This window comes from Lutra lutra, chromosome 9, assembly GCF_902655055.1.
Source record: "Lutra lutra chromosome 9, mLutLut1.2, whole genome shotgun sequence".
NCBI classification, from domain to species: Eukaryota; Metazoa; Chordata; class Mammalia; order Carnivora; family Mustelidae; genus Lutra; species Lutra lutra.
Window position 1 is genome coordinate 11,203,456 of NC_062286.1, and position 13,705 is coordinate 11,217,160.

Consider the following 13,705-nt stretch of genomic DNA (forward strand, 5'->3'; position numbering starts at 1 on the left):
CTTTTTTTTTTTTTTTAAGATTTTATTTATTTACTTGTCAGAGAGAGACTGGGAGAGAGAGAATGAGAGCGAGCGCGTGCACATGCAAGGAAAGCTACAGGCAGAAGGAGAAGCAGGCTTCCCGCTGAGCAAGGAGCCTGATGTGGGACTCGATCTCAGGACCCAGGGATCATGATCTTAGCTGAAAGCAGCTGCTTAACCAACCAAGCCACGCAGGCGTTGCTGGGAGACCACTTTTAACAAGCCCCTGGGAGTCCCAGGGCAGCTCTGCCAAGACAGCCAGGACCAAACGGCAATACTGCTTCGGTGCAGCGCCCCATGGGAAACTGAAGGTTTTATGATGGGACAGCCTGTACTGCAGGGTTTCCAGCAGTGGAGGTAAGAATGTCACGTCGAAAGCTGCATATCCGGGTGGCACACACGTCACAAATGACAGAGATCTCAGAAACGTTCTTTCCCCTTTCTACAGACACGTGGCTGGACCCAAAACAAAGATGCCACTCTATACTAGAACAGTCTCATCCTAGGGTGAAGGGAAAGAGTCCTTGCTACATGTTCTTGAGGAGCCCTTCAAAAACTGCTCGCAGGTGGATTTATCTCCAGGAACATCTCCTTCCCAGGCCCAGAGCCGTGCCCTGGCGCAGGCAGCCTGGGCTTGCTGAGCACGGGAGGAAAAGACCGGGCAGGGGGCAAGCAGGTGTCTGAAACTGGGCCACGGGGGCTTCTATTTCTGGCCAGTGAGGAGCAGCAGTTCATGACAGAAGCGTATGTGCTCAGAGAAAAGCTGGGCACCTCTTCCGAAGGAAGCCTCGGCCGGCAGCTCGGGGACTGCAGGACCGCTGAGCGCGGCCGCCAGCGGCAGCTGTGAGCTCAGCAGGACACGGAGGTGCGCAGCGGCCAAAGGGGGCCGGGCATGGGTGGGGCCGGGCGTGGGTGGGGCCGGGCGTGGGTGGGGCCGGGCGTGGGTGGGGCCGGGCGTGGGTAGAGCGCCGCCTCCTCCACTTACCAGCTGCGGGACGCCTGAAGTCATTTACCTTCTGCGTCTCCACTCCCTCCTCCTCCTGCCTTCTGGGGAGGCTCACACAGTGAACTGGTAATATATGTAAATTGCACATAACATTGTGTGTCCTCAATAAATGCGAATTATCAATTTATTCCGTACGGATTCTCAAGTTAGCACGGCAAGCTGTGTTAAAAGGGACTCGAAACATTTCCTGGTGAAAATACTAGAACACAATGATTTTGTCGCTATATAAATCAGATTTTTTTTTTTTTTAAGAGTTTTATTTAGGAGAAAGAGAGAGAACAAGTTGGGGGGGGAGGTAAGGTCGAAGGAGAAAGAGAGAGGGAAAGAAAGGCAGACTCGCCGCTGAGCAGGAAGCAGGAGGCAGGGCTTGGTCCCAGGACCCTGAGATCATGACCTGAGCCGAAGGCAGACGCTTCACTGACTGAGCCACCCAGGCGCCCCTAAGTCAGATGTTATTACTAAGCACGGTCTGGTATTTTTGAGTAAAATATCTGCATGTAGGGGCAAGGAGAAATGGAAAGAAAGTGCAATATCTCAAATAAACAGTTCTCCTTTCTGCTAAACGGCTGATTTTATGTATTTCTTTTGAAGGTACTGAATTTTTAAAACTAAAGAGCAGACAAAAGAGATGTAACTTTATGTTACCACTTACACGGAGTCCTGGCTCATAGGTGGCCAAGCCTGCAAGAGCAAAACCAAGTGCTGAAACTCCGCCTCCTGGTGGCTGGACTCCAGGAGTTCCGTGAAGAGGGCTCCGCGGTTCTCTTCGTTCTCAATGTCAGCTATGTCTACCTGGAAGTGGAAATACACACTTGACCTTGGTGGCAGAGGCTACTTCACTGGTTTACAGAGGAATTCACATTTGATGATTCTGATTAAGCACTCTTGAAAATTTTTACCATGTGTTGAGAGGTGAGATTCATCCCACCACCCTAACCACCCCCCACCCCTCAAAATCTTTAAAAAGCTCTAAGTCTTACCCTTACGTTAAATAATTGTTTAGAACAAATTACAGTAAGTTTCTGAACGTTCTTTACAAAAGTAAATTCAAACAAGTAGAGGACTGGCTTATTGGTATTTAATAAGCGTTATGTTAAAATACGGAATTATTGTATATGAAATTATAATAGTTCATCATACTTAACATTAGTCAAACTTTTTTCATTTAAATTATCATAAATGCATTTCTACTTCTCATTTTAGCATGATTATTGCTAAGTTTTCACGTTGTCTAGACAATTGCTCTAATTTGAAATTTAAAGATTTGACTAAAGTGCATTCGTCATAGGATTTTCGTGACACATCAAAATCAAACAAAATATTCTCTTATTCCCATCTCCATTTCTAAGGCAGAAGGAGTTCTGACCAAGTCAAGAACACGAATTTGCCCTCCCGTTGCATAACTGAATGATACGTCCTTCACATCGAGGCAGTCCTGAAACCAATCGCACCTCCAGCATCTGCGGCTGACAGTTTTGCTATGCTAAGTTAGAAAACAGTTTTAATTATAAAAGTAAGCCAACAGCTGCTTTTCCTGTTCCCTAGCCTCTCTGAACATAGACTCTCTACATTTGGGTCCCTGAGACTCAGATGATGATAGATACCTTGAAAGGATAATGAGAACGGATGGTTACCTGTACACTTGTTAGTTTGTCTATACAAATGCATGTTTCCAAAGCATTTAATTTAGTGGTCATTTTGGCTCTAATCCAAAATAGCCACCTGAACAGGGTATAGCATGAATTCTGCATTTCCACAAGAGTTGATACATACTATGAAATGGCTGATAACTACTATGGCAATCGGAGCTCACACGGCAACCCAACAGATCCTTCAAAACCTGCCTGAAGCCCCATGTCACTCTCCACGGACTAACCCCAGAGCATTTTATAGTTTTTGAAATAATTTCAGAACCTAGGAAGAATTCACCCTTAAAATGGCTTTGGGTGGAGAACAGCACGGGTGTTATTAACCTCCCTTTACAGATGAGGAAACCACCTTCTCTGTCCCGGTAACATGGCCGGCAAGCAGTAGAGCTGATACGTAATTATCATCAGATCAGGATGTTCTGGAACTAGAGGACTCAACAAGCCAGATGAGCTCTGACGTATCTTTTTGCTTATTGCCTTTCTCCTTCCATCACAGTGGACACTCCTTGAAAAGAGAGACTTTCATTTGTTCACTGGTTTTTCCCCTCCTCCTTAACATAACGCCTGACGGACCGTAGATGCCCAGCACTTACAGAGTATCTGAACAGATGGATAAACCAATGAATAAATGAAGACATTCCATCATTTATAAAATATCTTAGCCCAGAATAGCGATATTAAATATTCATGGAGTGGCCATAACTCCATGAATTTCTGAGCCAAATTCTTGGCTCTTTTGTTACTGAAGATGGACGTGAGGCTTATAAAGAAGATGCCACTGAGAAGGAAATCATTAAAAGAGACCCGGGGCGGGGTGGCGGAGGGCATCGTTTATTGACATTATGTCTTGACCGATAATGCTTTATGGGTAGTTGCGTGATTTCAGTGCAGTCCTGCTCTCAGTCTCCTTTCCCTCATCCGCTAAACAGACTCCAAGAATCCCCCAAAGTCTCAGGATTTCTGAGAAGGTGCCTGATGGTCAGCAGCGGGAAAAAGGGGTTGGTAAATGGCTGCTCTTTTCTGAGTTAAAATCCAAGTTTTTAGGTTTATTTGAAGAAAAGGTTTGTGTTTTGAATGTATTTAAAAACAACTGAATGGTAGGTCTGTAATGTTGCAAGCAGAGTCCATACTCCACTTGCTATAATTAACTCCTGCAGAATGAATGACAAGGGGTTTCTCCTTTACATGGACCGTGGAGTCTACCACAGGTTACTTGATGCCTACCAGGAAGCAGAAGAGATCAGAAAAAAGTGATTCTTGTTTTCAGTATCATTTGGGTTTCTTTCTTTTCAAAAACTAACAGCTTGTCAATTTTTAGGACATGAAGTGTATCCTAAGGGAGAGAAAGATCTTTAAAAAAAAAAAAACTATCAATTAGGGGGCGCCTGGGTGGCTCAGTGGGTGAAAGCCTCTGCCTTCGGCTCAGGTCATGATCCCAGGGTCCTGGGATCGAGCCCCACATCGGGCTGTCTGCTCAGCGGGGAGCCTGCTTCCCCTTCTCTCTCTCTCTGCCTGCCTCTCTGCCTGCCTCTCTGCCTACTTGTGATCTCTGTCTGTCAAATAAGTAAATAAAAATCTTAAAAAAAAACCTATCAATTAAACCTTCATATGTTTGTTTTTATATCAGTGTGCCAATAAGTTTCCATTTTTAAAATGTGTTTGGCTAGGAGTTTCTTTGTATAACACCTTCTTCATGTGGACACAGACTTTTGAAAAGTGCGTTTTTGTCACGAAACATTTCCTTCTGAAAATTCATTAACCGTTTCAATTATTAGTAACTTACTTTTCAGAGCATTGACCTCATGTTTAAAATAGAAATGTGAAAAATAGAGCAGTTTACACAATTGCCCATTTTGGGTAGGCACACTTGTACACTCCCTCTCACATCATAAAGGGTTTCAAATGTTTACACTGTTCAACTCTTAAGAAAGCGATTTTAGGGGCGCCTGGGTGGCTCAGCGGGTTAAGCCGCTGCCTTCGGCTCAGGTCATGATCTCAGGGTCCTGGGATCGAGCCCCGCGTCGGGCTCTCTGCTCAGAAGCCTGCTTCTTCCTCTCTCTCTGCCTGCCTCTCTGCCTACTTGTGATCTCTCTCTGTCAAATGAATAAATAAAATCTTTAAAAAAAAAAAAAAAAAAGAAAAAAGAAAGCGATTTTAAATTCTCTACCACAGTAGCTGCAAAAGCCTCACCCTCCGTGAGAGAAGAAAATGCGCCTGAAAACGGACTTGAGTACGTGTTTTTTAAAGCCTGAGAAAGAATATGCTTTGCTGGATAATCATTACATACTTTGATACACAAGTGCTAATCTAGAATTTGTGTCTATATATTAAAATACCTAAATTTATCTAAATTCACTAAGATAAGTTTGTCCTGTTCATTATGTCCTCTAAGGTTTTAAAAATAATTTCAGGTAACCAAAACTCAAAGTGAATTTCGGCATAAAGAAAGACAAACATGGGATGCCTGGGTGGCTCAGGCCATGATCCCAGGGTCCTGGGATTGAGTCCTGCGTCAGGCACCTTGCTCAGTGGGGAGGCTGCTTCTCCCTCTGCCTCTGCCTGTCACTCTGCCTGCTTGTGCTCTCTGACAAATAAATAAAATCTAAAAAAAAAAAAAAAATCGGTCCAATTTCTTTAAAACAAACAAACAAACAAAAAAGATAAACATAAACTGATAAACGAAATGTCTCTGACCCTATTTTCCCCTATTCTTCCCTGCTAAGCACAATTATAAACTTTGGAAATAACAAAAAAGACAACCAAAGGACTCCTAAAAGCTAACTAGCCTGGGACCACAGGACTGGGGGCACAACACAGGCACAGTGTCTAATATCCCCTCATCCAAGGGAAGGAGGACACTTAGACTCAGTATTTCCTGACCAAAAAATATAAGATAGTCCAGGAAAGATCATTTCTCATCAGAGTTCCAGAGGAGGAGAGAAAGAAGGTAGAGTTTAAAGAGTATTTCAAGAAATAACATTTTAAAGCTTCCCAAATTTGGTGGATGATAGTAACACACAGATTCAAGAACCTGGGAAAACCCCAAGCAATATAAACCCAAAGAAATCTGCACCCAGACACATCATAATTAAACACCTGAAAACTCAAGACAAAGAAAAAAAATCTTGAAAGAGGCCAGGAAGAAAACAACACATTCCCTATAGAGAGAAGAGTGATTTTTGTAACAGGTCATTGTTTATCTGAAAGTACAGAGGCCAGAAAAAAGTGGCAGAATATTTTCCAAGTGTTAAAAGAACGGTCAACTATAAATCCTATATACAGTAAAACTAACCTTTAGGATAAAAAGGGGTAGCGAAAGCATTCTCGGGTAAAGAAAACTAAAAGATAATCTGTCACGAACAGCCTTCATCTTAAAGACCGCTAAAGAAACGTCTTCAAACAGAAAGGACATGGGTTTTGGCCCAATATATTTTCGTATCACAACTAGTAACGTTACGCATTCACGGCTACAAAAATTAATTCTACATTGAAGAAAATCAGGATGTTATAAATCTGGCAAATTATCTGCAAAGTAATTAAAGAGGAAAGTATTATTTTGAGTCAATAAAAGTGAAAGCCATGGGTCTCAAAGGTTTACAGAAGGTGCAGAAGCATCAGATCGATATTAATACCATGGGAATTAAAATTCCCCAAAACATCTGAAAACAAGGTGCAGGCTAAACGCGAATGCAGACCGAGGAAAGAATCAGATTTTCTCTTTTCCAGAAAGTATCACAGTTCTTATTAAAATACAGACTGCTAGGACACTCCAATGCAAGTGTGAGGTGTACAGAGACCTGAACCATGTGCCTTAACAGCTACAGGAGGAAGTGACCACGGAACACAGTTTAGCGTCGAGGAAAACTGAACGGCAGGTGGCTAGCAAGTGCTTCAACATACCCCCCCAAGGAGACGGTCAAATAATGATAAAGGGCACTTTGATGGAATACGCAGCTTTCAAAACAGTGCTGATAAAGTCACAGTAACAGGGAAAGACATTATACTATGGAGACATTGCTGGACCTTTCTGAGGCTTAACTGCCTCTTCTGTAAGACGAAGATAACACACATCATGTGATAGTTGTGATTATTAAATAAGAGAATGTGGCTAAGGGAGCTAGTCTAGTGACTGGCAGACGGGAGGACGTAGTAAGTGACAGGAATTCTTTACGTGACAGCTACATATAAAAAAGCAGAGAGCTGGATGTGTGCTGTGAGTTCTAATAAGAATCGGGTCCATAGATCAGACAGGACAGAAAAAGCATACGAAGAAATGTGGCTGTTTTAGGATAATGGGATCATGGGTTAATGTGCATCTCTTGTTAAAATCTCATTTATTTGTACAAGACAGGATTTGGAATGGCTCCACAGTAGCCTGCTAGAGATGAGTGAAAATAATCAGCCATTTCGCACAAGTTCATCTCTAAGTTTTGTGTGATTCTACCCTTTACTCCTGTGAAAGAGAAAGTAATCTATGCCACTGTTTCCTTCCCAGTCCGTGCGGGCGGGGGTGGGAGGGGATCGGTTAGTGATGATCCCACACAGACACTTCTAACTAAACATCATAGGATTTTAAAGGGCAAAATTCAAGTGTGACTCAAACATGAAGATATCTCTTTCCCTTTTGTCTCTGGAAGCGATGCTTCTGTCCTCACTGAATTAGGTGACTTTAGCCCTTGCTGTAAGTCCATTTGACAAGTAGATGCAGCCTCCTTATCGGAGAGTCGCTGTCCTTGAGAAAGTGGACGGAGTCACCTATTCTCTGGCGAAAACAGCTTTGCCCTGACATGTCTCTGTGGCCACTGAACGTGAACGTGGTCTCCCTAAACCGAGGCCTCATCCTGAAATCTGCATCTTCCCAGAGCACCGACACTGTGGCTTGTTTTCCTTCAGATATTTGTGAGTATGAAACAAGTGTAAATGCACATCAATGCACACTTATGAATGGAAAATAATGACCATCAGGTAGAGGATCATTCTCGATGTGGTAATATTAATCACCATATTCTTACCTTCACGGGAGTTGATGAGCTGTTACACTGCCTCTATGATTTATGCAATTTGAGGGGTAAACCTGAAATTCTTTCCAAACAAAAAGTCAAAAGTAAAAAACAGAGAAGGCACCCCCAGCTGCGCCATAGCCTCACCACTCTCCAACATCCAAACGCTGAAATGTTTCCTGCCTCTTCTCCTGTCGTCCTTCGACTTTTCTCGCTACTCCTTAAAAGGAACGCAGAGACAGCACTGCTCAGGGAGAGGTTAGCACGACTGGTGTGGCTGCTGAGGTTCTCACACCTCTGGGCTCAAGGCCCTGGATGTGATTCTCCTGCTACAGAGAGCCCAAGCAGGTCCTGAGCTGACCTGATCCTGGGAGGAGAGCCCTGGGATGGAGCAGTCACCCAGTGACACATACTAAACCCAAGTGTGCGTCCCAGGAAGGGGTCACTGTGACCTACGACGTTTATAAGGCTGTGAAGAAAGTCTGCCCAGTGAAGGGGATAAGCAGAGCCTCGTATCTCAGCACGAAGACCCCGAGCCCCAGAAGTGTTGTTTAGGTGTAGAACGCAGCCCTGAACTTAGTGTCCTTCTCAACAGAACGGGTTTGTTCTCTGCTTTTTCCTAGTGCCCACTTCATCCTCAGCAACTTAGGCCAACATCAGAGGGACCCCAAATGTGTTTCTTGTCCCCGCCACATCTAAGCAGTCCCCCAGGCCCCTGGCAGTAACCCCTTCAGCTTTCTTTACCCTCCTCTATCTTCATAGCTGGTACCAAGTTCAAGGCCAAATTCAGGCCACTTGACCACTGCCACTGACCGGCACTCCTCCTGCCCTCTGTCCATGCAGAGGTCAGAGAGCTTTTCCTAAAGCATATCTGATCACATTGCTTCTCAGGCATCCCTCTCCCGGGGGGTGGGGGGGCGCGGGGAGGGCTTAGCACTGTCAAGGGGAAACCCGTGCAGGACACTGGAAGTAGTCTGGTCTGCTTCTTTCCAGTCTCATCTCTTGCCTTCAACTCAAGGCTCACCTCCTGGGAGCAGGCTTTCCTCACTGCCTCCGGACACAGATGGCTGCGTGCCCTCCGCTGAACCCTATGCACTGTGTAGCCATCTCCATAGCATTTGCAGTCTTCAGAGAATTTGCTTCTTTGCTTCTGTATCTATGTGCTCCACTGGATCCGAGTCCCCACACCAGCAGGGCCCATTTACCTGGACTGAAGCTGGAGATTTACACGCACTATCCCATAGTGACATCTCCAAGGTCAAGGAGCGAGCAAGTGGTAAGTAACAGTGGGATCTGAATGCAGTTCTGTGTGACGAGCCCAAACACTTCCCTATTAATGGCCTGGTCTGTTTGTCTAGCCCCAGAGTACAGCACGGTGACGGTGCATAATCCGTGCTTGGAGACTCCTCCATGAACAGTTCACCTACAGCTCTTACTAGGCACGCCATTCTTCAGAACGTTCTGGGCAGCAGTGAACACGCACCGTGCTCTATATGGAGACAGTGAAAAAAGGTAAGAGATGAAGCAGTGCTTTCTGTTTTCCGAATCAAACTCCTCATTCCTCATGCCCAGTCATAGTCGATCCAGGCAACGGCACAGCAGAGAGAGAAGGTGAGCAGAGCACACTCTACGTAGTTCAAGGCTACCCAAACGTTAGTGCTGAGTATCTTTCCCTGGCAGGTGGGAAGGAGTGCGGTATAGGGCCAAGAACACAGTCTTTGGGATCAGACGGGATTTGAACTCCAGTTTTATCGCTCCCGAGCTGGGCGACCTCAACAGGTTATGTGACCTCATCTCAACCAGAGAATGGTAATGACTTAGCAAGGCTGTTCTAAAGATTATATGTGGTAAACGTGCACTTCATACCCAATCCATGGTCCCCTCTTCCCCCCCATGATAACTAGGACAAGAGCGAATATCTTTAAAGGGAAAAAACCCTTATTCCTAAAAGAGGGGCATTCCAAGGTTTCCAAATATTTGCAGAACCCAGTAACACAGATGCTCTCTCAATTTTAATATATTTTAGGAGAAAAGCACATCAAGCTCTATTAGAACATTTCAGACCTCTTGCTTATATCTGGACAAACACGCTTGCTTGTGACTCATTTGCTTCCATTTGAGAAGCAACTGGCTGGTCAGAAATCACTGTCAGCAGAGTACAGCAAATTAGTACAAAACAGCAACAACAACCTAAAAGCACCAGGCCACTCTGCAAGGAAAGCTCTTCATTATTCCAAGCAAATCATTTTTGCTTGCATATAAGGAGGAAACAGCATGGTCTAATCCTTCCCTACCGTGGGAAGAACAGCAAATTGAAACTCAGGGGTCCCTGGCCTTGCCATTGAAAGGTGACCTTAGATAAGTTTTTAAAAAATTTAATATTCATTTATTCAACAACTATATACTGAGAATATCTGTATGCTCCCTGTTCTCATATTATTTATATTCTAATGGAAGAAGAAAGACATCATATAATGGACAGAAGGACAGGCAGGGAGGATTTAGCAGACAGTGATGGTTATAAGAAAATTAAAGACATTATGATACAGATTGTGACTAAGGACCTACTTTAGGATACAGCCACTTTAGAAATGGTGACATTTAAGCTAAAATCAGAAGAAGTAACTTCTTTCTGGACATCGTGTCCTCTTCTAGAAAATGTGACTATAGAACTGTCAGGCTTTCGAAAGCCTCCTCTGGTTCCAGGACTCAGTTTCAACGGTTATTAAAGATATATTATGTGTATGGATAATTTCTACGTGTGGGATATATGTGTGTAGGCATGTATATTTTTAACATCAACTACTAAGCTATGCTTGATTAAGCAGATCATTTATAGCAGTGAGTCTTAGCTTTGAAGACATTTAAGGTAACAGTAAATTCTTTGCAAGAAACTAAGTCTAACTTTGCATACTGAACCTGTCCTACAGTTCATTTTCTGAGCTCTGATAAAGAAGTGTGTATTTTGTTAATGTTTTGGCAAATGAAACCAAACTGGCCTCTAATCAGAAGAGTTAAATATGTCCTTGTGTGTTTCAAAGTACGCAAAATGCAGGAATCTGTAATAAGAAGTTTTCTTAAACTAGGGCACCTGTGGCTTAGTTGGTTACTAGCCCGACTCTTGATCTCAGCTCAGGTCTTGATCTCAGGGCTGTGAGTTCAAGCCGTCCTCGTTGGGCTCCATGGCCAATGCTTATTTCCATGCTTAAAATAATGATAGTAAGTATTCTTAAACTAATTTTTTCTGGTGATCACTTGTAACTACAAATCTGGACGGATTGAAATTTAAAGGGTGCAACTCTAAGCCACATGTCCTATTTTTTTTTTTTTTAAAGAGAAAGAGATGGAGAGAGAGAATTTTTTTTTTTAATTTTATTTATTTATTTGACAGACAGAGATCACAAGTAGGCAGAGAGGCAGGCAGAGAGAGAGAGGAGAAAGCAGGCTCCCCGCTGAGCAGAGAGCCCGATGTGGGGCTCGATCCCAGGACCCTGGGATCATGACCTGAGCCGAAGGCAGAGGCTTTAACCCACTGAGCCACCCAGGAGCCCCCACATGTCCTATTTTATACAAAAACAGAAAAAACAATAAGGTAAAGGGGTATGGAATTTTTTGAGGAAACATCAGTATTTTGGCCCATATTTTTCATGCACCAGTTAACTAGAAAATTACAAAACCTGAAAAACTCAGATAAATGGTACCAAGGGAATGAACACCATACATTCATCCCTTCCCCACCACACATTCTCTCCCTCCCTTGGCCCCTGCCCTCCATGCCAGGGCACTTTTCCGGAATGGGGAGGAGGCCTTTCAAGCAGTTGAAAAATGAGGGCCTCTGAATTTTTAATTCTGTTAACTAATCATGAGAAAACTAGAAATTGCTGTCTCTCTGCAAACCAGTGAGGGAGCAGGCTCCACAGACTCGGTGTGGAATTTCGCAGGAGCTGGCTGATTTCCCAGCAACACATTGATTTGTGGGGCCACTACTTTGGGCACCTTGAGGATAATTAAATATTAAGTCCCTCTTTGATGTATGCAAAGTCTGCCTAAGAGGATTACCAGCCACAGCAAAGGTAGCAGTCCTACATTTTCTGGTAATTGAACATTGCAATATCATTATCTATTCTTATCTTTGCTCGGTAAGAATCTGCCTCTACCCTGAATACTACCTTTGAGAATGAAGAAAGGGATAGAGAACAGAGAATATGTGAGCCTGTGCAGTCAACATTTTGGGGTCTTCTAGGAGTCTGGGATAGAGAGCCGAGGTAGAGTTTAGTGTGTGCGTGGACGCAATGACAGCAAGCAAACCGTGCTCTTCCTCCTCCAGCCCAAGGTTCCACTTTGCACACCAAGTAGACAAGGCTCACAGTTTTGGAATCTTCTCTAAGGCAGTAAGGCAACAGAGGAGGGAGGGTGGCCAAGACCTATGCTTACAAAGGATTTGTCCACCAGGCCCTGATCTTTCTACTGCTCTAGTGAAAGGTAAAAACAATAATGGAGATGACCTCCCACGTAAACTCTGGGCACAGTTCTGTAACATTCTAGAAGCTATTTCCACTGTGAAGCCACAAGTTTTCTGCGTTCATTTTCCATGTAGCAAATGGTTATTTACAGCTATAGGCAGAGTTTCCTGACCAAATTCACGTGCCTTCCAAAACAGATTAAGATCGGCCACGCCAGGCTGACACAGAATACTTCATTTTTACAGGAGGAGGAGGAGACACTCACTGACTTAACGTATTTGGGGAGGAAGACTACAGAGGAATGGCATAACTCAGCCACGAGGGTCGTTTCTATATTCCCTTTACTATGTACCTGAAGAAACTCAGCTCGTTGGCTTCCGAGAACAGAGAAACTGCTCTTCTACAAGGACAAAGGAAAAGGGGGAGAATGTTAGAAGAGTAAGGGGGCATGAGGTGAATTTTACTTGAGTCAGAGATGTTGGGAGAGGTGTTTTCTAAGGGCCCAAAAAAGCAGTAACACGAGGATCTACACACAGAGAAGGAGAGAAGCCAGGCCGTGCTCAAACAGTCCAGTCAGTTTGGAAAAACATACGGAAAAGGAATCCTAACAAAGGCTAAGCTCTCTTAGATCCTGTTTTTGGAAAACGTGTCTCTATAAAGAAATTGAAATCTCAGAAATACCCAGAAGTCACTGGAATCCTACAAACGTTGGAAATTGTTCTTTGGGTAACTGGAAAGTGAAGGAAAGCTTAAAGAAGAAATAGTGGTTATGCTCATACTATTTCTTTTTTTTTTTTTTTTAAGATTTTATTTATTTATTTGACAGAGAGAAATCACAAGTAAGCAGAGAGGCAGGCAGAGAGAGAGGAGGAAGCAGGCTCCCTGCCGAGCAGAAAGCCCGATGTGGGGCTCGAACCCAGGACCTGGGATCATGACCTGAGCCGAAGGCAGCGGCTTACCCCACTGAGCCACCCAGGCGCCCCTCATACTATTTCTGAAGCATTTTGCCCCAAATATCAAAGGGTCTGCTCTACTGTTTCAACATGACAGAGAAGATAGATGTTTTCCCCATTCCCTGGCTTCCACATTGTTTCGTAATATTCCAAGAATAGAGACTGGTCATAACATGCAGCGAGGCTCCAATCAGAAAAAATGGCCTCATTGTCCCACCCCGGCTCCAGCCTTCAAGGTAGAGGAAACTGAGCATGGTTGAGAACCTGCAAACTGGCGTTTCTGTCAGAAAAGCACCTGAGGGGCGCCTGGGTGGCTCAGTGGGTTAAAGCCTCTGCCTTAGGCTCAGGTCATGATCCCAGGGCCCTGGGATTGAGCCCCAAATCGGCCTCTCTGCTCAGCAGGGAGCCTGATTCCTCCTTTTTCTTTGCCTACTTGTGATCTCTGTCAAATAAATAAATAAAATCTTAAAAGAAAAGAAAAGCACCTGAGAGTAGGAGAGTTCATTTGTTTCAGAAGGAGTTATAATCCAAGGTCCCGTGTGTCAAAAATAATATGACCTAATTCTGAGCTTACTTACCTGGGAGATACTAGGTGAATCTTCCTGTCGCTAAG

The 13,705-nt window shown here is 44.1% G+C and overlaps 1 protein-coding gene across 2 annotated transcripts in view; it reads right to left on the minus strand.

Annotated features, from left to right (window-relative positions):
• The window catches only part of NBAS (NBAS subunit of NRZ tethering complex), a 329,816-nt gene that overhangs the window by 22,638 nt on the left and 293,473 nt on the right, over positions 1–13,705 (minus strand). For both annotated transcript variants that reach the window (XM_047744603.1, XM_047744602.1), the window contains exon 49: positions 1,680–1,819. In XM_047744603.1, the coding sequence (XP_047600559.1) occupies positions 1,680–1,819 (140 nt within the window). The remainder of the gene's footprint in view (positions 1–1,679; positions 1,820–13,705) is intronic.